Source organism: Eubalaena glacialis, chromosome 7 (genome assembly GCF_028564815.1).
Source record: "Eubalaena glacialis isolate mEubGla1 chromosome 7, mEubGla1.1.hap2.+ XY, whole genome shotgun sequence".
NCBI classification, from domain to species: Eukaryota; Metazoa; Chordata; class Mammalia; order Artiodactyla; family Balaenidae; genus Eubalaena; species Eubalaena glacialis.
In genome coordinates, this window is record NC_083722.1 from 19,690,998 (window position 1) to 19,713,774 (window position 22,777).

At 39.6% G+C, this 22,777-nt stretch overlaps 1 protein-coding gene across 1 annotated transcript in view; it reads right to left on the minus strand.

Moving 5' to 3' along the window:
• GPLD1 (glycosylphosphatidylinositol specific phospholipase D1) overlaps positions 1-22,777 on the minus strand; it is a 47,019-nt gene that overhangs the window by 12,548 nt on the left and 11,694 nt on the right. Inside the window, exons 4-14 of the mRNA XM_061194874.1 lie at positions 19,498-19,595; positions 18,902-19,012; positions 18,070-18,118; positions 17,365-17,419; positions 11,927-12,034; positions 11,672-11,699; positions 11,429-11,568; positions 8,348-8,413; positions 6,636-6,756; positions 4,539-4,675; positions 2,252-2,438 (exon numbers count right to left, since the gene is read on the minus strand). Of these exons, the coding sequence (XP_061050857.1) occupies positions 2,252-2,438; positions 4,539-4,675; positions 6,636-6,756; positions 8,348-8,413; positions 11,429-11,568; positions 11,672-11,699; positions 11,927-12,034; positions 17,365-17,419; positions 18,070-18,118; positions 18,902-19,012; positions 19,498-19,595 (1,100 nt within the window). The remainder of the gene's footprint in view (positions 1-2,251; positions 2,439-4,538; positions 4,676-6,635; positions 6,757-8,347; positions 8,414-11,428; positions 11,569-11,671; positions 11,700-11,926; positions 12,035-17,364; positions 17,420-18,069; positions 18,119-18,901; positions 19,013-19,497; positions 19,596-22,777) is intronic.

Sequence of the window (22,777 nt, forward strand, 5' to 3'; positions counted from 1 at the left end):
CACATCTGTTATTTGTTGTCTGATCTCTCTATACCTGTGTGCAATGGCATTTGAGAACAGCCCCTTTCTACAAGGCAGGAACTTGATAAACGAGAGAGGACTGCCCCGGGACACAAGCACATTGGGGCAGGATGGGGACCAATGAATAGAGGTCCCTGCCAACTGAAGATGGGTTCGTTTCATCACCACCAGCTTTACTATCAAGCCCTCCTGCAGGGTAACCATCATTCCAAGAAAAGCACAGCATTCGAAAGCAGGCAAATGCTTATCTATCCTAATCTTCCACTTTATAGACAATGACCAGAAAGGTTAACTGCAGACCAGGGATGAGTACAGGATTCCCATCCCTAGCACATGCCTTAATCTGGCCATCTTCCAAATTATCAAAGGTCACTGGGACAAGAGAGCATGGAGCTACCTCCTTCCTCACCCCAAGTGTCTTTGAGAGAATTTCTCATCCACAGGAAGCAGCTGCCTTTCTTATTCCTTGTCTACAGGAGACCAAAGGATTACACTTTACACCACAGTTTGACAGGGGAATGGCTTGGTGAAGAAAGAAGTAACAAGAATGAGTTGATTTATTTTGGAACTTTCTCATGTGGTGTCAGAAGGTTCCAGAAAATGCTGTCCCTCTGGGACTGTGTGACCTCCTACACTGGCCATCAACTTAACACCTTTCGGACTCAGAGGCTCCTTCCATCAGAGCTTAAACTAGATTATATGGACTTCCCTGGTGGCGCAGTGGTTAAGAATCCACCTGCCAATGCAGGGGACATGGGTTTGAGCCCTGGTCCGGGAAGATCCCACATGCCGCAGAACAACTAAGCCCGTGCACCACAACTACTGAGCCCGTGTGCCGCAACTACTGAAGCCCAAGTGCCTAGAGCCTGTGCTCCGCAACGAGAGAAACCACCGCAATGAGAAGCCTGCGCACCGCAACGAAGAGTAGCCCCCGCTCGCCGCAACTAGAGAAAGCCCACTCGCAGCAACAAAGACCCAATGCAGCCAAGAATAAATTTATTTTTTTAAAACCTAGATTATAAACCATTGGACTTTTCATTATTTAAAGTATGTTCAGGTGCGCCATCTTATTTTTTTCACAGCATTAACTCCACAGCGAACGTTTTAACGGTATGTCTGGGACAAGAAACCATCTGACCCCAAATTCCCCTGGTGTTTGATATTTGGAGCTTGCAGTGCCACCAAAGCCCGCATACTCGTCTGTGGCTGGTAGCAGGGCGCTGTCGGCCCCTCCTTGTTTATTGCTCATGTAAGGACTATTACCAAAGACGTCAGGGAGGAAAACCCTCCCGGTCTCTAGTGCTCCCACGAGGAATTCATGCTGCCTCCGTGCGGAACATCTGTACAGTCACTGCGGGACTCCTCTGGTGGTGAATAACCACTCAACGGAATGAAACCTGAACAGTCTGGAGTTTAGTTAATAGCAGTTTACCAGTGTTGGGCTTCCCTGGTGGCACAGTGGTTAAGAATCCGCCTGCCAGTGCAGAGGACACAGGTTCAAGCCCTGGTCCGGGAAGATCCCACATGCCGCGGAGCAACTAAGCCCGTGTGCCATGACTACTGAGCCCGCATACCACAACTACTGAAGCCCGCGCGCCTAGAGCCTGTGCTCCGCAACAAAGAGAAGCCACTGCAATGAGAAGCCTGCACACCGCAACAAAGAGTAGCCCCTGCTCGCCGCAACTAGAGAAAGCCTGTGCGCAGCAATGAAGACCCAGTACAGCCAAAAATAAATTAATAAATAATTTTTTTTAAAAAATAGCAATTTACCAGTGTTGGTCTCTTAACTTTGACAAGTATGCCATAATTACGTAAGATGTTAACACAGGGGAAACTGGGTCAAGGGTACATGGGAACTCTCTGTACTGTCTTTACAACTTTTCTGTGAATCTAAAATTCTTACAAGATAAAATATTTATATTAAAAGAAACACACCAAACGAGCTTTTATATTATCAAGATATCACATTCTGATTGGCTACTCAAAGCCACTAAATAGTATGGCTGTTTCTGGAAGGTATTGGACTAAACACTCAAAGTTAATGATAGAATGAGATTAATGACATGAACATGCTTTTAAACATGAAAAGTACTACACAAATGCTGGCCACCAGCTGTTTGTTACTATCATTATTCTTGCTATTTGTCATTCATCCTGGAAGAGTTTGCCGGGAAATGCGGGCAGTGGCTTATTGACACTAAAAAGGGAAAATATGAGATGGGGGCCTCACCTGGAAACCCTCCAGGATCCCATGGGCCTCCTTGTCTAGGTCCAGGTCGACGAGGGGCAAGCCCAGGTCGTTGCCATAGATGAGGTACACGCGCCCCACGTGGATGTGGCCGGGGCGGCTGTAGCCCGGGGCGCCCATCACCAGGTCACCGTGCCCATCCTGGTTGAGGTCAGCCGAGGTCATCGCCCTGTAAGGAAGAAGAGGGAACCCACTGCAGTGTCTACTGAGAGCTATAAGTAAAACTGTCTCTTGCTCCTTTCCTTTCTGGATTCTAGAATTTAACTTCCTCTCATGGATTTTTCCATCCTGTATGACTGTTGTGAATATTCACCTCTGAGGTTATATTGCTTGTGTGATTCAGCCTTGTTCTCCGGCAGAAAAAATAACAACAAAACTGGACAAATCAAGGCCTCCGGGCATTTCTGGACCATATAACCTGAACACATAAAAAGCATCCTCACAAAAGCACCTTGTCCTACATGCAAAACCCAGAGCAGCCAAAGCACAATCCCAGGCTCCACCTGAGAACAGAGAGGAAATTCGCCATCAGCCAATGGCACAGGTTACAATCGGCTCAACTCATTTCAATTTGTTACCTGATCAAAGACAAGTTTGTGGTAAGTAGGCCATTTTATTTCTACCATAGCTACGTAGCGTGGCTTATACTGGAAAAAATTCAATGCCTAACAGGTTTAGTGGATGTTTCTAAATGAGAGTCCATGACCTACCAGTTACAGAGCTGGACAAACTGAGTCAATGGTTCAAATGTCTCTGGCGGGGCTGGAATGACCAAAAGTCATTTATTTATTCTGGTTCTGATGACCACATAAGAATAAATAGCAGAACAGAGGAAAAAGAGAAGAGCAGTTTCTAACAGGTATGACGTCTGGTGAACTGGGTCAGATGCACACCGTGGAGACACTGCTGGTCTCTGCACTCCCGAGGCTGGACTCTGGCCAGTAATGGCCCCCAGGAAGGACCTCTGTGCTGCCCCCCACCCCACTCCCCCCCATGTGGCAGAGATCCCAGCAGGAGGCCCTCATTTGGATTTTCAGGAAGGCAGCCAAGAAGAGCTATTCATTATTCACAAATGAATGTCCAGTAAAGACAGCATTCACCCCCCATTCCTTGTGCTGGAGCTGAATGCATTAGCGGCCTGAAGAGGAAGGGCTGTCGGTATATTGTTCCAAGGGAAATGCAATGTTATTTGGATTTAAAAAGTGTGGTTTAAAAAAAGAGCTTTTACAAAAACCTCCAAAAAATAGTCACTTTTATATCCTTGGGCTCAGTTTGGTTGTGAAACTGAGTCCCCCTAAAACCAAGTTCCCTTACCGAGTTTATGATTAATCTTTCTATCCAAAACTTTATTCCCTTTCTTGTCCCCTCCGACCTCAATCCTGTGCTAACTGAACACTACCCTCAACCAGAGTCAGATGACTAAAACTGCTGTTGTCGATAACATCGTTAATGTACTAAAATGGCTGTTGTAGATATCATTAACATACAAACTCAGGTTGTTTCTCCAGGCCAAGACGAGCTATCAGACCCCCGAGCCATGGACCACCTGGCCAGAGAATCATAAACCGAAACATCCTGACCCCTAACAGTATGATTAAGAAATGTCACAGAAATGTCACAAGACGATGACTGATCCCAGCTTCATTGGTCTCCCCCTTTAAACACCCTTAACTCGAAGACCAAATTGGAGTGGACCTGAGGCTTGTCTCCAACTCCCTTGCTTGGGGCCCTGCAATAAATGCTGTACTTTCCTTCACCGCAGCTCGGTATCAGTAGATTGGCTTTGCTGTGCCTCGGGCGAGGGGACCCGAGTTCAGTTTGGTAACAGTTGATCTTTAAAATCAGAGGAATCCCTAACATTCTCTTTATAAAATTATTGTGGTGTGCTAGGCTTTTGCCTTATGAAGTTATAATAGTCCAGTCACCATAATAACTACCTGCTTTTATCCTTCTAATGTCATTAGGTGCCAAGATATCTGTAATAATCTATCTCCGAAAACACTGAAGCTTTACAAATATTCTATAAAGAAATAGTTTATTGTTGTGGTTATTTAATAAAGTAAAAGTTTGTACTTAAACATATTTTTGACCAATTTTAAGGAGATAATTTTATCTTTACCAGAACTTAACCACAAAATTACTGTTTTTTGTTGACGATGAATTGATTGGAAAATAAAGTGCTAATAGGCACCATTGTAAACATTTGTGAATGACTGCTTGAAATTAATACTGATGAAAACGTTCAGGAATTAGATAAACTCATACGTACCAACCAAGCCTTGTGTAAGGAAATGACAAGTAGTAAGATGCTGAGGGGCTAGAAACATGCTTCTGTGGCTGAGAGCTGCCAGTAAACATTTCCTGTATGCTCCTCTCCAAAGACTGGTACATGAAAGATACGGAATCCTGAAATAAAATGATTACAGACAGAAAAAGGCACAGCATAATCAACAAAGCTACCGTTTCCTGCCAAAAACATTAGACTTTAGGAAACAAGTTTTTACAAGTGCTGAAAAATAACATCAATTCCTATCAACAAGTAAGACGACTTAAGACTGGCAATTAGGAGAGTGAAATCACACCACCAGTGTGTGCTCACAGATGGGAGTTATAGCCCTAGAGGTCAGGGCCATCACGGAAAGAAAGAGTCAGCTGGGATTAACCTAAACCAAGTCAGGATGGTCTATTAATTTGCAGAATGTAACTGAACAAAATAATTGTTACGAACTAAAGTTTTTTTTAAAGATAAGTCCATTCAAATCTAGAATTGTAATTATATTTGTATATATATATATCTCCTTTTTTTCCCCCCAAACAAATGAACTGAAATACCACCAGGAATGCTAGAAACCCTCCCAACCACACTCAAATTGAGAGGCTGCTGGATTTGCTCTGAGTCCCAAGAAACCGGGCAGGCAGGAGGGGTCATGTGCGGAGTGCTGGAAGCTGTATGCGAGAGAAATGAGGGAACAGGGATGCTGAATTGTTCTTAGTGTGGTTACTGCAGAGACACAAATACAGACTGCAGTGGCCCTGAACAACCTGGCCAGGCACTAGATCCATGCAAGTTCAGGGAACACAACTCGAAATCCACCCAGGGGTAACATAAGACCAAAAAAGAATTCCCGGGCCTGCCCAAGAGCAGAATCAGCTTAGAGCCATGGGACAGCCCTGGACAGCTCAGGCTCCAGAGAAGTGCAGGTTAAAAGGGCCCTGCAGGAAGGGACCGTGCTTTCCGTTTCTCCAGTCTAACACCTCTGGCAGGCCATCCACAGATTGCTCATCTGATGCCCAGCTCTGGCATTCTCATTCATCCAGGAAGCATCATGTCAGGTACCACCCAGGCCTTGGGAATATAAAGTCCTTCTCTTACACAATCTTCCCTTTGCAAAGGAGACTGATCCACATAATTGCAAGACCAAATGAGAGTTGCTTTGACAGAGCTTCCCAGGTCTAGGTGTGGGTACATAATTTGTAGAACTCAGCAAAGTTCTTTGTTCCCAAGTTATTAAGAGTTTTAAGGCAATGACAGCAGAGCATTAAACCAAGTGAGGCGGCCTTCTGCGTGACCATGCAGGCTGCAGACCTGTGAAAAGCAGGCCCTGCCCGGACCCTCACCCAGCTCACAATGTTGTCTAAACCCTTCTCCCTCCCCAACTCTCGCAAGTACCTTGTATCCCTTGTCTTGTGTTCCAGGCAAACAAGACTACTCAGATTTCCAAACATCGTGAAACTTTCCCAACCCACTACCAGAAATACATGCTCACTGATGAAAAACCATCTAGTATTCAAGGCCTAACTCAAATGCCACCTCCTCCATGAAGCCTTCTCTGATAGTAGGGATATAATTTTTTATCCTCATGAGAGGCTATGTACCCATCCCCACCCCCAACCATAGGATTTGTTGCATCCTACTCACAAATGGTTATTTTTGTATTTATCACCCCTATTAGACTGAAATTTTCTAAATGTCAGAGGCTATTTCCCTTTCATCTTCTATCTCCCTGGTGGAATGACACTTAAGGTGATCTCATGGAGGAACTTCATATGCAGTGGTGTCCCCTTGGTGTGGGACCTTGCACAGTGAGCCTACAATATTGCTGACACACTTTGCCTAAGGACAGAGCAGGACTGGCCCCACGGCCACCTTGGGCTCCACCTGGCTTGCCAAAGGCCACTGAGGTCCAGACTCTCGTCATAGGATGTTTCCGGAACAAGCCAGACTTGGAGGCCAAGGATACTTGCGAGCCTGGCTCACGCCCAGGTGACTTTCAATGAACGATTAAACAGCCAGCGACTCTACAAAACGCGGTATCACAGGAAGCGGCAGGTGCCTGTCTCTCCATTAAAAGCCGAAAATTCTTACCGTGGTCCAGGAATCCACACTAAAGAACACTCCTCGTTTGGTATAGTTTATATTTTTTCCAATATCTTTAGTTAGGGCTGCAGTCACGTTTCTATGAAAATCATTTTTCTGTACTTTTGTGCTGCTGGAAAGAGAGAGGAATAAACTGGTTAAGACTGAGGAAACAGCAACTCCCCCTGAATAACTGAGTTGAAAACTATAGTCAAGTTAATCACAGGTTAAAAGGCCATAAAATTTTAACATCTGCAAGTTGAAGGAACAGCAACACAAAAAACAAAATTGTAGAAAAACTTTTATAGGAGATTCCACAACATCTTTTAATAAACACATTTCCAAGGTTGAAAAAGCCTGTCCTTACAAAAATAAGTTCTATAAGCGTATAAGTTTGAATTCCTTCCAGATTTAAAAGAAAAAAAAAAATCAAAAGTCAACATTTCATACAAATGGCCAAGAAAAGGTCATAGCTGTTTGGGAAACCAGTATGCAGGTGGACTGATTTATCCTTAAAGACATGCAAGAATTAATTATACAATAAAAATACATTTTCAAATTCATATGTTTTAACCAGTCTACCAATCAGATGCCTAAAGAAGCCAGACAGGTTTCAGAAATGCTTACAGTGGAAGCTGGGCAACAAATGAACAAAGGAGGCCGCATAAGATACCAGCCAGTATAGGGATCCCGACAATCTAGAGCTTGCAAACCCAACCTAAAGACGTTCAATTTAATTAAAACAAAACAAAACTTACCTAATTCGCATAAACTAAAAAGTGAGGGCTTACCTGAACACTTTTTGCACATTTTCAATTCTTTGGAAGCGCTGAACTCTCTCTCACCTTAGCATCTTTTATTGCAATGCCCTCTTTTTGAGTATCGGACACTTGCTCACCCTAAGTATCTTGGTAGAAGCATCAGTTCTTCACAGGACGTCTCCTGTGACTGAGGACACTCTGTGGTACATCCTGAGCACCCAACACTTGTCCTTCCTAATACTCAAGGGTATTTACAAGTTCTTGTTCAGCGCCCATCCACCCGCCATCCTCTGAGAGCAGAAACTGTCTCTGTCTTGTTCACAATGAGGTCTCTAAATGCCTGAACTAGTTCCTGGCACATAATGATGAGGAAATATTATAATTTGTACTACTTTATTGTAATTGTATTGTATTATTAGTAATAATATTAGGATTAATATAGTTATTAAATGCATGAATGAATGGTTGGTGGTTGGTACCTGAGTCCAGCGGGGAATACCACCCCTTAGAATACAAAGCAGATCCTCTGGCCCTCTTCCTCAGAAACTAACTGAGAGGACTTCTCCCCACCCTGTCTTGTTGATACTTTTTCAGGGTGGAATTTGGCCAAACTTTATGAATAATAACAATAATGATGGTGATAATAATAATAATACTATTAACTATCATTTACCAGTTAATGAGCAACTTACTAATGTGCTAATTGCTTTACATCCATTCTCGCACATAATCCATACCATAATTCTGGGAGTATGGATATGTATTTATTCCAGTTTGCCAAAGGAGAAAGCTGCAGCTCAACAAATAATTAGGCAACTTGTTTAAAAATCACACCGCTGTAAATGGCAGCCCTGGAATTTGAACCTCTGTCTACAAAGCCCATGCTTTCAGAGTCTACTGAGCACCCCTCTGAGCGAGTGAGATGTTCTTTTTCTATGAGCCATTTTGGAATCCACTTACCCGTGGGTATTGTTTTGCTGGCTGCCACATGTGATAAACAGAGGGTTCTCAGGTAGGTTGCAGTTACTGGGGAAAGAGTCAAATGAGTTAGGCAGTTTTCGACCTTCTTTTCAAGCATGAATTTTTCTGAGAATCAGTGTAACATTTCAAACCACCTCCAAAAGTCTTCATGCAGAGGTTTTATGACTTAGCCAGGCAGGACTGGTAAAGGGCCCGAGTCCTACTTGATGAGGGTGGATAAGCAGGTGCTATTACGGTAACACAGGCAGTGCCACACGGCTGGTCACCCTAGACTCACAGCCTTCCCCTTCCCTCCCGATTCCACCTGCTGAGTTCTCCCTGCTGACATGAACCATCTCAGAGTTAGAGACTGAAAGAAACTGATTCCCAACTGTGCCACCTTTTGCCCATCTATGCTCAATGTTTTAATTTCTCATTCTCATTCCTTTAAAAACAAAAATTTATAAACTAATAATTAAATAGGTAACTAAGTATCCCTTTCTACAAGTGAAAAGGCTGCTGATAGAATGTAAGAGGTGAACTTTCTCCCTAACACTGAACAGAAGCACTAAGGGAGTGGGTATTACATTGTAAGAGTCTCTTCCAGAATGAAGACTATTCTGAAGGAGAGGAAGCTTTGGAGGTCACTGAGGGAGTTTCAGGGCAGTATGAAGGAAGTATGAACCTGGGGCAAAAGGACTGGTTGCTAGAAAAGGAATTCAGAAAAGAGGTGAAAGAAGCTGAAGGCAAACTTTTCCCATCAAAATCTTTCTTAGGGCCAGCTTTAAGCTGAGGAAAAGGTTTTTCCTCAAATTCTCTTTTCTGTACCACCAGGATTTAGATGGCAGCCTTACAAGATTAGCACTACAGTTACAAATACTTTTTGAGTTAAGTAGAGTTCTGGCTGGGAACGTAACTACCATTATTTCACTGTTTCTTTAGGAAAATATACTATGAGTTTCAAGTAACACAAATTTGCTTTGGAAGATCACGTATTAGTAAGTTAAGAAATGGTTATAATGTGAAAATACGTATGCTTTTCTTTCTGTCATGAGTTTGTGTTGTCTTTCTTTGGATAATTCTCCAAATTTCCCATAAAGTTGCATAAATTCTGATGAATCTTTCTTTGTAAATGTCTGTAAAGATACAATCAATTCATGGAATTTTCTGCCTTGATAAATTAAGACAGATCAAGAGACAAGAAATCTGTTCTTTCTCAGTTATCTCCTCCTAATTAAAGAATAATGTCCAGCTACATAACTTTCCTTAGCTATGTTGGACAACTGAGCCAAAGACAAACACCAAAATTGTTTTTCCAATTTAAGGATCAATACACTTGGACTTTATACAACAAATAAATGTAGGTCATTTACTCTAACATGGCCATGTGTTATGAATCCCTCCAATATAAAGTTAACTTTTTTCTAACACTACTACTAGTAGCCCACATTTATCAAGTGCTTACTGTAGGCTAAACCCTTTACACGAGTGATCTCATTTACTCCTCACAATAGCCCTATGAGAAAGATAGAATTATTATTGCCTACACTTCATACATGAGGAAACTAAGACTTAGGGAGATTTAACAATTTGCTTGGGATAGCTCAACAGAGAGTGACACGTCTCTTTAATTCCAAAGTTCATCTTCTCTACAACTCACATGGACTGAAACACCCACAGCCATAAAAGAGCTTGGGGATTTTAATGAAGGTTAATTTTCACTATTAAAAGTGCTATTTATATTGGATGGTTTCCATCTGCCACACTGTTACTTGCCGAGTCTTAAAAGCAAGGCTAAGGTTGAACTTATCAAAGGGAATTTTGTTTCAAATCAACACAATATATATAAATGTGTTGTATATACATATACACATATATATATATGTTGTGTATATAATATAAAACATAATATATAATTATGGTTAACATTCTTTGAATACTAGCAAATGTTTTAAGGGCAAAGGAACATCATCCAGTGTTTACTATTCTGGAGCTGTGCTTATACAGGCCCCTGAACTTATAAAGCCCAACCCTCCTATGATCCTCACCCAGAATAGCCACCCCAGTGCAGCTCCTGCCACAGAACCCTCTTTCTCCCTGCCCGCTGCTGCTTAAGCTTCCCTGCCTTCCCTGCAGCAGGTGCTGCCTCCAGGGGTCCCTATCCAGACCCATCCCTACCCTGCTCAGTTCAACAGCGTGGGAGGGAGGGGCTGCATCCTCAGTGGTATGGTCAGACATGGGTTCTGAGAGAACCTCGGCTCCCTCAGACCATGAACAGATTCTGTGAGAGCCGAAATGTCTACTACAGCTGGAACTGGGACACGACCAGTCAACGCTGGTCTACACGCCATCTGAGTCTCTGATGGACACTCGTCGTAGGTGTGCTGGGGAGGAACAGAAAAGGAGCTGGAGGTTGAGCAACTGTCCCATCTGGGCTAGATGTCAAATTCCAACAGAAGGCTGAGCTTTACAAATGCATTCATTTCCGATTTCATTTTGGAGTGCGGGGGTTAGGTGAAGTAACCTTCTAAACCCTGGAGCTCTGAGAGCTCGATCGGGTGGAGAGGAGGATGGCCACATCCACTGCTGGAGCTTGGGGAGGCAGACACCCCAGCCCACAGCATGGGGTCTCCCAAAAGAAACAGATGCAGTGCAGCTGTGGAAGCAGATTCCTTCCCACCTGAGCCATTTCTCCTAGACCACAAACCTTGCAATATCTACCTCTTCATCCCTAAGACAGGAGAGACATCAGCAAACCTAAACAGATGGGAGCTAGTTGGAGTTTTGAGAAAACAGTTTCCATTCTTTTCCTTCTTTTTTTTTTTTTTTTTTTGGCCACGCCACGTGGCATGCAGAACTTCCCCAACCAGGGATCGAACCCATGCCCCCTGCACTGGAAGCAGAGTCTTAACCACTGGACCACCAGGAAGTCCCATTCTTTTCCTTCTTGATTAGGATAGGATAGCACTTCATGAGACTTTCTTGTTCTTCACTTGATCAATTGAAAAACCTGAGAGTTATGTTGGGGACAGGGTAGCAAAGCAGGGAGTGATTGGAAGGAGAAATAGAGTAAGAATTCACCTGGTCCCATTCTTTAACATGAAACTTGTTAGACGGTAAATATTAGTGGACCAAAATGCCATATCATCCAGTCCTCCTAGGAAGTATTCTTGAAATTGTTCCACCAAAAATGGGGACTTTCTAGAATAAGTGGGATAAAGCTATGGCAAAGAGAAAGAAAAATAAGTCAATAAATAAATGAATCAAGTGCTTCTCAAGGTATCTTTATAATGCTTTAAGATTTTGAAGAATAAATGCCTTTACCTTGGAAATAGCTAACATCTCACCATACCTGCAACATAAGCAATAATTTTGACTGTGAGCTGTGGTTTCCACAAAGAAATGAGGCAAATTAATGAAGAAAAGATTCCAGCAACACGTATCCACTATCAAGCAACTGCCTTTGAACAAGCAAAATCCATAAATCCAATACCCACTCTCAGAAAACTAAAACATTGGAAAGTGTGTTAAGGAAGTCACAATAAAATCGACTGCAAATATTCCTCTAGTTACACTTACGTTTCCAAGAACTGAAGGTATGAACAGTCAACAATGGCATTTTTGGTGATGACTGCTCGGCCATAGAGTTTCTTATAAATTTCCAGGAGATCTTCAACAGGCACATACCTGAGAAAAGCATTAGAATAAGAGTTGTTTTGATTCTGAAGTTGAAGATAATAACAGCAGCAATAGCAGCTACCAGTTATTCCAGGATTATTATGTGCCAGACACCATGCAAAGGGCTTTACATTCATTATTTATTTAATCCTACCAACAACCCGGAGTGGTTGGTGCTATCATAGTCCTACTTCACATACAGGAAACTAAGGCACAGAAAAGTTCAATAATTTGCCCAATGCTGCAGAGCAAACTGGTACCCTCATCAAGTATTTATACAACAATAAGTAACTATAAAATATAAAAAGAATGTTTAGTTTTGTGAATTCAGAGTTCAAGGAGCAATATAAAGTATTTTCATTCTTTTGAGTTGAATTACTCTCAAAAATCATTGTTCTAAAAACACCAAAAATGGCTCCTTACCCCAACATCCTACTTTCAGAGTACATAGTGGAAGGTAGTAAAAAAAAAAGAATTCTAAGTCAATCTTTTGGTTCACAGATACTAGTTATTTCAGTTGGAAGAAGAGCAGCATTTTAAGAATTAGATTTATACTGTTATCTTTTATCTTTACTTTAAAAAACCTTAGAATATACCAGACAGAAATCACAACCAATAAAACCGGATTTTAGTATATTTATAAGAAGGAATCTATTGAGATGTCCATTTTTTACTTCACAAGCGCACCAGAATGGTCCTCCCCATAAACATAGCTTAAAACTCTAGACAAAATAACAAAAATATTTTTTTAGATGAATCACCAAGCTATCAAGAAAGTGAAATTTTTCCAAAAGCCAAAAACAAATTGAAACTGGAAACTTTGGGAGGTAAGCATGTGAGAAAGCCAGCTTTTGCCCTGGAGACATCTGCTAAACCTGGGAACCTAGGAGTTTTTTGTTTTGTTTGTTTGATAGCTGTGTGGTATGCAGGAGACAGGAGATAAAGTATAGGAACCACCAAATACCAAAAGTGGGCCAACTCAGAGGAAACTCCTCATTAAAGGCTATACCTTCTGCATGAATATTAGTTAGAAATAAACTCAACATACCAACAAGGACAACAAAGAAACCTGCCTGTCTTCATCTTGGCAAAGGATAGAGAGAGGGAAAAATATCTCCCCTGAGAACTGGTAACAACTACCCAGCCCCACAAATGTTTTGTCTTTCATTCATGCCAGCTGTGTAGTCAGAAGAACTTCAAGGGTTGAAAGTAACTTAATGTGGTCCCAGGTTGTGCCTTGAGGTAGCATGCAGAAGGCAAGACAAACTTTCTCTGGAGAAATGCAACTCTAATGCAAGCCTCGAGTAATTCAAGCACCAGTGAATATAACCAAAAGAAGACAAGATCCCCGATGACGCACAATTTGAAATGGACATCTAATCCAGTGCAGATGACCTTGTGTGGAGAGTTAGGGGGAAACCTCTTGTCACTGCTACCACCACCTCTTCCTGGGACATCCAAAGGCCAGCTGGCCTCATCTGATCTGGGAGTGACTTGTTGGTTCTGGGCCTCCCTTAGCTCTAAGGCAGAAGGACCAGGGATGGGAATGGGCAACTTGCCAAGCCCCCAGCTCTACTTCCTCTTTGTTCTGTAAGCACTTCTCCCAACTCTCAGCTCTCCATGCTCAGGGACTGAGGCTGGGACTGAGGGATAGAGTTATGTCACCTGACTGCTTAGTAAACATTTGAAGAAAAAACAAACAACAAAAAGTAATTACAGTAATATCTGGTAAAGCGGACTTGAAGGCAATAAGCATTGTGAGATATAAAGAGTCACCAGATAAAAAGTTCAATTCACTAGAAAAATATAAGACTTTAAAACTCGAATATACTTAACAACATATCTTCAAACACATGTATGGCAAACTAACTACAAGGAGAAACTGAAAAATTCAACCATCACAGGGGGAGATTTTTAAACAAATTTCTCAGTAATTGTTAGACCAACCAGATAAAAATAGTAAGACTATCTTACTTATAGCTTACAAATCTTCTGATTTGAGTAGTACATTTAATAAGCTTGAGCTAATAAGTACATATATAACATTAAACCAAAAATTGGAGAATTAACATTCTTTTCAAGTACAGATGGAAAATTGATAAAAATTAATCATATGCTAGACCTTAAAATCAAGACTCAAATTTCACAGGAACCAAAGAAAAGTAGAAGGAAGAAAATAAATATAAGAAAAAATAATGAAAGAGAAAAAGAACATATAGTAAAGAGGATCAACAAAGCCAAAAGTTTATCTTTTTAATAATAAAACTGAAAAATATTAGACATGATTGTTTAAAAATATAAGAGAAGGCAGGATAAAAAACATTATGGATAACAAAGGAACATAGGTACAAATAAAACAAGAAAAAACATAAGACATTATGAACTACCTTATGCCAAAATGTTTAAACACTTAGACAAAATGGAAGAGTCCTAGAAAAATATAAAACTCTTTAAGAAGAAACTGAAAAACTGTACAGTCCTAAAACCATTTAAAAAGTTTTTAAAAAGTCCCTACTTCTTAAAACATCAGGCCTAGATAGCTTTACAGACAAGTTCTACCAAACATTCAAGAAATCAAAGTTATAATCTTACACAGACTTCCAGAAAATAGTAAAGAAAGGCATACTCCCCACCTGATTTCATGAAGCCAGAATAACTTTAATACCAAAACCAAACATGGATAGAAGAAAGGAAAATTACAGTACAAACTAACTCATAAAAATAGATGCAAAAACCCTAAACAGCGAGAAGAGATGAAACAAATATAAAAAAAGATGATATAGCTTTGCAAAATTGGCTTTGTGCCAGGAGGTAAAGTTGATTTAATATTTGCAAATAGATTAGTATAATTCACTATATTAACAGATTAAGAAAAAAATAACTATCTCAACAGATGAAGAATAAGAGTTCAATACACATGAAATTAATTTATAATAAAAACTACTAACAAATTAGAAATAGAAGGAAACTTCCTTAATTTTGATAAAGGATACTCTCAAAAATCTACAGCAAACTTGATGAAACATTGAAAGCGTTTTCTTTACAATAAAGAACAAGAAAAGCATGCTCAATATCACCACTTCTATTGTACTGGAAATACTAGCCAATATGATACAGCAAGAAAGAAATTATGGGTATAAAGACTGAAAAGGAAAAGCAAAAGCAACAAAGACCCAACACAGCCAAAAATAAATAAATGAATTTCAAAAAATTGTTACAATTTGTAGATTATGAATTGTGAGTCAATTCAAAAGAATCTCCTGATAATTAGAATAAGATAGCTAAGAAATGTTGCTAGATACAAAATCAAAATTAGAAAGTCACTTACATTTCTATACACCAGCAATCAATTAGAAAATACAGTTGTTTCCAAAAGTTACCATTTATGGTACTAAGTCTAATAAAATGTGTAAGACCTCGATGGAAAAACTTATAAAATTTTAGAGTCATTAAAGACAACTTAAATAAAACATATAGCATATTTTTGGATAAGAAGACTCAATATTGAAAAATTGTTAATTCTCTTCCACTTGATCTCTAGAGTCAATAGAATTCTAAACAAAATTCCAACAAGATTTTTCTTGGAACATGGCAACTTGATCCTACCAAGAGCCAAAGCAAGAGAATGGACAAGATACATTTGAAGAAAAAGGACAGGTTGAGAAATCACCCCTAATAGATGTCAAAATGTATTAAAGATGTTGTAATTTTAAAAATCAGTATTGCTCAGGGAAAGTCAATTAGACCAACAGAACATGATAGAAAGCCCAGAAATTGACCCGCATATGTATGGAATTTTAATTTATGTCACAGAGGGCATTACGGATCAGTGAGGAAGGGCAGACTATTGATAAATGGTTCTGAGACAATCGGTTATCTCTACAGGAAAAAAGTAAAATTTCTATCACAGAATATACAAAAAATTAACTCCAGGTAAATTAAAGATATAAAGTTAAGAAATGAAACTATAAATTATTTAGAAAGTTAGGTAGGAGAATAACCTCATGCCCTCAAGGTAGGGAAGGAATTCTTAAATAAGACATCAAAAGTACAAATTACAAAAGAAAGGATTGATATATTCAACTACATTAAAATTAACCAATTCTGTTTATCAAGATACACCGTAAGTAAAAAGACATGCCACAAACTATAAAAAGATATTTATAACAAATAAGTGATAAACGGACAAAGATTAGAAGCCAGAATATACAGAGAATACTCAGAAATAAAAAGGACAACCCAACAGAAAAATAGGCTAAAAACCAAACAAAAGGTTTTCACTTAAAATGAAACACAAACAATCGATAAAATACGAAAGAATATTCAACTTCATTAGTAGTCTGGGAAATGCAAATTAAAACCTTAAGGAGATACCATTACACACCAAATAGGTTAGAACAATTTTAAAGCTGGACAATACCAAGCACTGGAGAACACAGAAGAAGCAGAACAAAGCTGATGCGAGTACAAATTGGGAAGACCATTTTGAATGACAGTCTGGGATTATTTACTTAAGTTAAACATGCGTAAGCCCTACAGCCCAGCAATTCCACTTCTGGTGCCACCTGCTTGAAAGACATTCCCCTCTGGTGCAAAAATACATGAAAGACATTCCCCTCTGGTGCAAAAAAAAAAGTACATAGCAACACTATGTGTAAAGCAAAAACACTTTACACTACTTACACATCCATCAATATTAGAATGAAGTCAAGTCATTTTGGTATATCCACTCAATGGAGGACCATATAGTGGTGAAAATCAAGGAACTACAGCTGAACATATCAATATGATTAAATGTCAGAGAAAAAATTTAAGCAAAAACATTTTTAAGTTTAATTACATTAAATTCTAATTTAATTTAAATTTAATTTTAAGCAAAATACATGCTGTGTAATTCTATTTATCTAAAGTGAAAACCCATATAATATTTTGCATATGGATATAGCTACATGCAGTAAAACTATAGAGAAAAGCAACTAAACGATTAAGAAAACCTAGGGTAGTGATTACATCAGGTGGGAGAAAAGGTGATGTGATAGAGCAGGAAAGACTTGGAGCTTCTAGGTACCAGCAATGCTCTACTGCTTAAGCTAGGTGGCAGCCACACAGTGTGCATCATCTTTTTTATTTATAAAAATACATTATTTTATATGTTTGGCATAATTCACAAATTTTTAAAAGAATCTACTTAGGCTATTCTAATCTTTAGTTTTACTTTTCAAAATTTACAAATGCAGAAGGCTCCTAATTACATTGCAAGTTATATTTCCTAAGGAAAATATAGTCAAGCTCCTAACTGCCATTTGGGTATCACATATTTAAATGTACATTGCTCTTACCAGTGCCGTGAGAGGTAATTAAAATTAAACTCAAACTGGCTCAACACGTCTCCTCCTATGATAAGAGAAAAATATTTGCATCTGGTGAGTTAATGACAACACATAGCATGCTTCTTTGAACACAAATTTGCACAATCCAGATTATTATTTCTTCACATTGTTATAGGTTTCCATTCATTGTTTTAGGTATAGGCACATCTTTAAGAAAAAGTGATCTTTTAAAATTTTAGTGAAACACATGAATTAAGAAAGAGTCACCCATATAACCAAAAGGTTTTTTACTTTAAGAAGGACCATAAGGGTTCTTGTAAATAAACACCACTCACCAATAATTTGTATATTTAAAGGTAATTTACTATAGAAAAAAAGATGGAGTTTACCAATTTAAAGCTAAAGTATTAGGAGACACTAGGCAATGAATTTAAATCTGATTTAAAAAGCAATGCTTTTCTAAAATAATGACACAAGTAAATGATAAAATGTAATGGGTTTTTCGGGGGTTTTTTACCAAAAAAAAGTATGCAACTTTACAGAAGTACATCTCTATGTGAAATGAGGTGCTCCTGTACTCCAAACAAACTGCAATATTAAAATAGAAAGCTAGTGGCAAGAGATTAAAAAAATACACATTTAAGGTACAATAGTGACTGCAAGTGAAATATAACTAGCGCAAAAGAAAATCTGGTAAATGTAAATAAACAGTACCGAAATCACCAGCCGGATGTGCCTCAGAATAGGAGCCGTGAAAATCAATCTGAGGAAAAAAAGAGACCCATCTGGTGTATCTCACAAATTAAAGCCCACAATGAAGTGAGTAGTGAGGAGATGACAGCCTAACCCAATGATTGCTGGGAATGCCTAGTGGATGGACTCACTTTTCAAAGAAACATTTAATTTTATTGCTTTATGTGTTAAAAAATGATATTGGCAGCTGAGTTGTATACTTAATATCTTGAGACAGATAAAGCTACTGCAGACATTTGCATCGAACAGGAGGCATGGAAAATCTCTACAAAGTGCAAGTTTAAAGTTGGTACAGAACGGTATTAATATCAATGAATGACCAGAGGGGACTTTCAGAAGCTAAGTCACCAGGTAAGATCACAATTTTTAGTGGTGATATGGCATCCTCATATAGAAAAGTAAGAAGGAAAGAAAACAAAAACATGTGAACTTACTTTTAAATACGGTAGAACCAAGTAGTAGGTATTTATACCTTTGTTAAGAGGTACAGCTTGAATAAAACATACAATTTCTCAAATACTGTTTGTGACTAAAACAGAATATCACATCCATCGCTGTTTTCAGTGCACATCAGTCATTCTGCCCACGTGGATGAATTTACCCGGGAAGCAAGAAGAGTAAGAGGAATGAACAGGAAAGATGGAAATCTAACAAATACCGCGCTGGGCAAAGTCTTGTTTCCGTGTGAATCTGAATAACCTAAAGTTTTCCTTTTCCTAAGAGGGTCAGTTTTGGATCTTGGGTATGACAGTATCACTCCCATAAAGCCATTAACCTGAAGATATGTACTCACAGCTCCCATTGTCCTAAGGAATCCTTGTTCAATACCCAGGCTATGCCAGCTGACATCTGCCACCATGTGAGATGTAATTCCAAACAAGAAAGCTACCAATTTCTCTGTGTCCTGCCAAATAAGCAAATTAGAGGTGTGTGTGTGTGGGGGGGGGTTATTTTATAACAATCTTATTAAAGGATTAATACAGATGAATCCATTTCCATCATTGAGACTTCACAAAAAAATCAGAGACAGGTATACTGTAGTTTCCCAAAACACACAAAGGACTTTTTGAAATGTTTTCGAGTGCCTTGGAACTGCTTTCAGATTAATTTACTATTAGAACAAAATGACCAAGTGACATAGCCCAAACTTTAAAAAACATCATTTACTGCAGATAAAATTGAAGGTATAAATTTCAAAACACAAACACAAAACCATCATTTATTCAGGTATTAACTAGCCATCTACTATGTCCCACATGCTGTGTTCGGCACCGCAGGCACAACGGCGAGCAGCCCTCACAGAGTCTGGGGTGGGGCTGCGGGTCACAAATGGGGTTAAAGAGTACTTGGCAGGAACTGAGTATCTTTAGGGTTAGAGGCTGTGCCTACCTTATCCCAGGGAAGGGGATAGTTCTCCCGGATATAATGAACGCTTGCATTAAGAAATGGAGTCCGGTGAGTGCTCTCTGACACTTCATGGAATTGTCCTGACAAAACAAAAGCAACCCTCAGAATTCCTCCTTAAAAAGTTGGACATTCTCAATCAGATCTTCCACCACCACCTGATGTGTTGCTGCGTCCCTTCGCCTTCCCTCCAAGCCTCTTATTTTCCTGAGTCAGTGTTCCAAGGAAGCCTCTAGAACAGAAGGGCCAGTCAAAAGAAAAAGGAGCCTTAACTGCTCATAGCATCTGGAAACAGCGGGGCTGCAAGAGAAGCTGGAAGTGTTTAAGTTCTCTGCCCTAAAGCTAAGGAGATAAGTTGTCCTTTTTTTTTTTTTTTTTGATTTTGGGGTTTTTTTTTCAATCTTCTTTTCCATCACAGTCAGTCTCCCTAACAGCACAAAAGACAAAAGTAGATACTCCAAAGGCTTTCAAGCATTTGAGTTTATAATATTTTTAAATGGGGTGTCCCATATGCCTCTTTATTCCTGCAGGAGGGGTGAAAAAGACAGGAACTGACATCTACTCAAAACCTTCAAGTGCCAGATTCTTCATAGAGTGTCACATGTCACAGGGGCAATCAAAAGCAAAACTCCAGAGTCAGATCTCTCAGGTCAACTTTTTTATACTGTTGTTAAACTAAAAATAACCTAATCGGTTTTTGTTTAATTGAAGTATAGTTGATTTACGATGTTGTGTCAGTTTCAGGTATACAGCAAAGTAATTCAGTTATACATGTACATCTTTTTCAGATTCTTTTCCATTATAGGTTATATAGTTCCCTGTGCTTGATACAAATGAACTTATTTACAAAACAGAAATAGACCCACAGACATAGAAAACAAACTTATGGTTACAAAAGGAAAAGGGAGGGAGGGGGATAATTTAGGAGTTTGGGATGAACAGATATACACTATTTTATATATATATATATATATATATAAAAACAACAAGGACCTACTAACCAGTTTTAAATCAGTGGTTTCTCTGAAAATGATTTTCAAGAAGTTGTAAGTAAGCAATCTGATTTTCTCCAACAGTTTTCCTAGAGATAAACTTTACCATTCCTCTTCTACAGAATACAGCAAAAATCCAGAATTAAGTATAGCAGTAGCTCTTTTGACAAAACTTCATTTAACCAAATTGCCAGATTAACTGAAGCTCCTTGTTCCCTCTGTAAATCGTATGGACTGAAAGCAAAAGAAAGCCACATCCCAGGACTGCTGGATGTTGGCAACTAGCGGGCCACTATGCATAGGCCCAAGCATCTCGGTCTCCGTGGCTCTGCTATAGTTTATGGTAGGTCAGCCATGTCTGTTTCTAATCCTGTTTATTAAGCCAATTGTCCTTGTTACTGTGATGATAGAATTTAAGTAGGTAAATTGATGAAATATGAGTTCAAAAAGTGGCTTCTTTGGCAACTAAGTATCTAAGAAATTTAAGTCCTCTCGAAAGATGCAATAAAAGTGAATCACCAAAGAAGAAAAAACTGTTGAAGTAGATATGTATGAGAGAAAGGTAAGACTTAGGAAAACTGGGAAAATCTAGCAGGAGTCTGTGTGAAATTCCATGTAATTGGTACATGTTTTATAATCCTAATTGACCTTTTCACTTCAGTCACATACTGGTCCCAATCTTTATAATAGATAAGAGGGTATATCTTATCTACTGATGTATTTAAAAAAACAAAAAGGGCTTCCCTGGTGGCACAGCAGTTGAGGGTCTGCCTGCCAATGCAGGGGACACGGGTTCGAGCCCTGGTCTGGGAAGATCCCACGTGCCGCGGAGCAACTAAGCCCGTGAGCCACAATTACTGAGCCTGCGCGTCTGGAGCCTGTGCTCCGCAACAAGAGAGGCCGCGATAGTGAGAGGCCCGCGCACCGCGATGAAGAGTGGCCCCCACTTGCCACAACTAGAGAAAGCCCTCGCACAGAAACGAAGACCCAACACAGCCATAAATAAATAATTTAAAAAGAAAAAAAAGAGAGAGAGAGAGAGAAAATGCTGGAGTTTGCATTCCTCTTACACTCTTCTCAGAACCTTTATTATTGTGTTGGGTTTTTTTGGTCTCTAAAAAGGGCATATGTTAAGCAAAAGTATCTCAAATTTAATTGACAAAAAAATCATTTTTACTTCTTTTTTTGTGTAAGATATCAAGGAGATGTTAAAAATATCAAGAGACATTAAAGCCTCCTAAATACAGTTTGGGAAATGCTAAATTAGAAGTAATAGGTTATTCTATTATTAGAAAGAACTACAACAAGCAGGCAAAATATAATAATAGGATAGAGAAAGGATAGTGAACAGACTAAGAGGGAAACAGGAAAAAACCCCGTACAAATAGAGAAACACAAAAGCTGAGTTATCTGGGATCGTAACTAGAGGCGTGAGTAGCTCTAAACATTTCATTGACTTTAAAGGTATCACTGTATTGGAAAACAGTGAGATAATGGCTGATGACCCTAAGACTCCAAAAATGGTTTATGTGGCAACCCAATGTACTGGATGTCTTTCATTGGTCCCCCCAGACTCACTTTCCATCCTTCTCTCTCCTGTACTGTTCCTCTGAGGTGACCTGCTTCAACTGAATACTTTGTCCTCTGGCTTGGGGTGGGCTGGGTTTGGCCAATGGGGAGAACTGACAGGAGATCAGAGAAAAGGAGGAGAGAGAGGGTGGGGTATTCACTCTCCCAGCTCCCCTTCTGTGGGGTCACAGGGGGCTGGCTGCGTCCCTGACTCAAGGTCTGGTCCCATCAAGCGACCCTCTCCCCGCAGCTCTGTCTGCCCCCTCCCCTGCGCTATGCCCTGCAATTTTCTTGTATCCTGTCCACACCTTTGTAAACTGTCCCCTTATAAAACTCCCCTCAAATTATTCAGTTTGAGTATATCTTCTATGCCTCCGGGGGCCCTGACTGAAACAACTCGTAAGTCCAGTTCACTAATAACACTACCTTGGATTTGCATAAGACTTGACAAAATAACATGCATTAATGGCAACAGCAATTCAGTAAAGCTGCAAAGCAGGCATTAATTATTACTATTAATTAAATAGTAATTAATTAGATATTACTGTGTTATAGATGTGGAAACTGAGACTCAGCACGGAAGTGACTTTTTCAAGGTCACATGCTAACAGACAACATAGAAGGAACAAAACTCAGACCTTTTGATTTCTTTCAAAATGTTTTCTCTTACTGCCATGAAGCAGGAAAGCAAGTCAGGGTGCTTA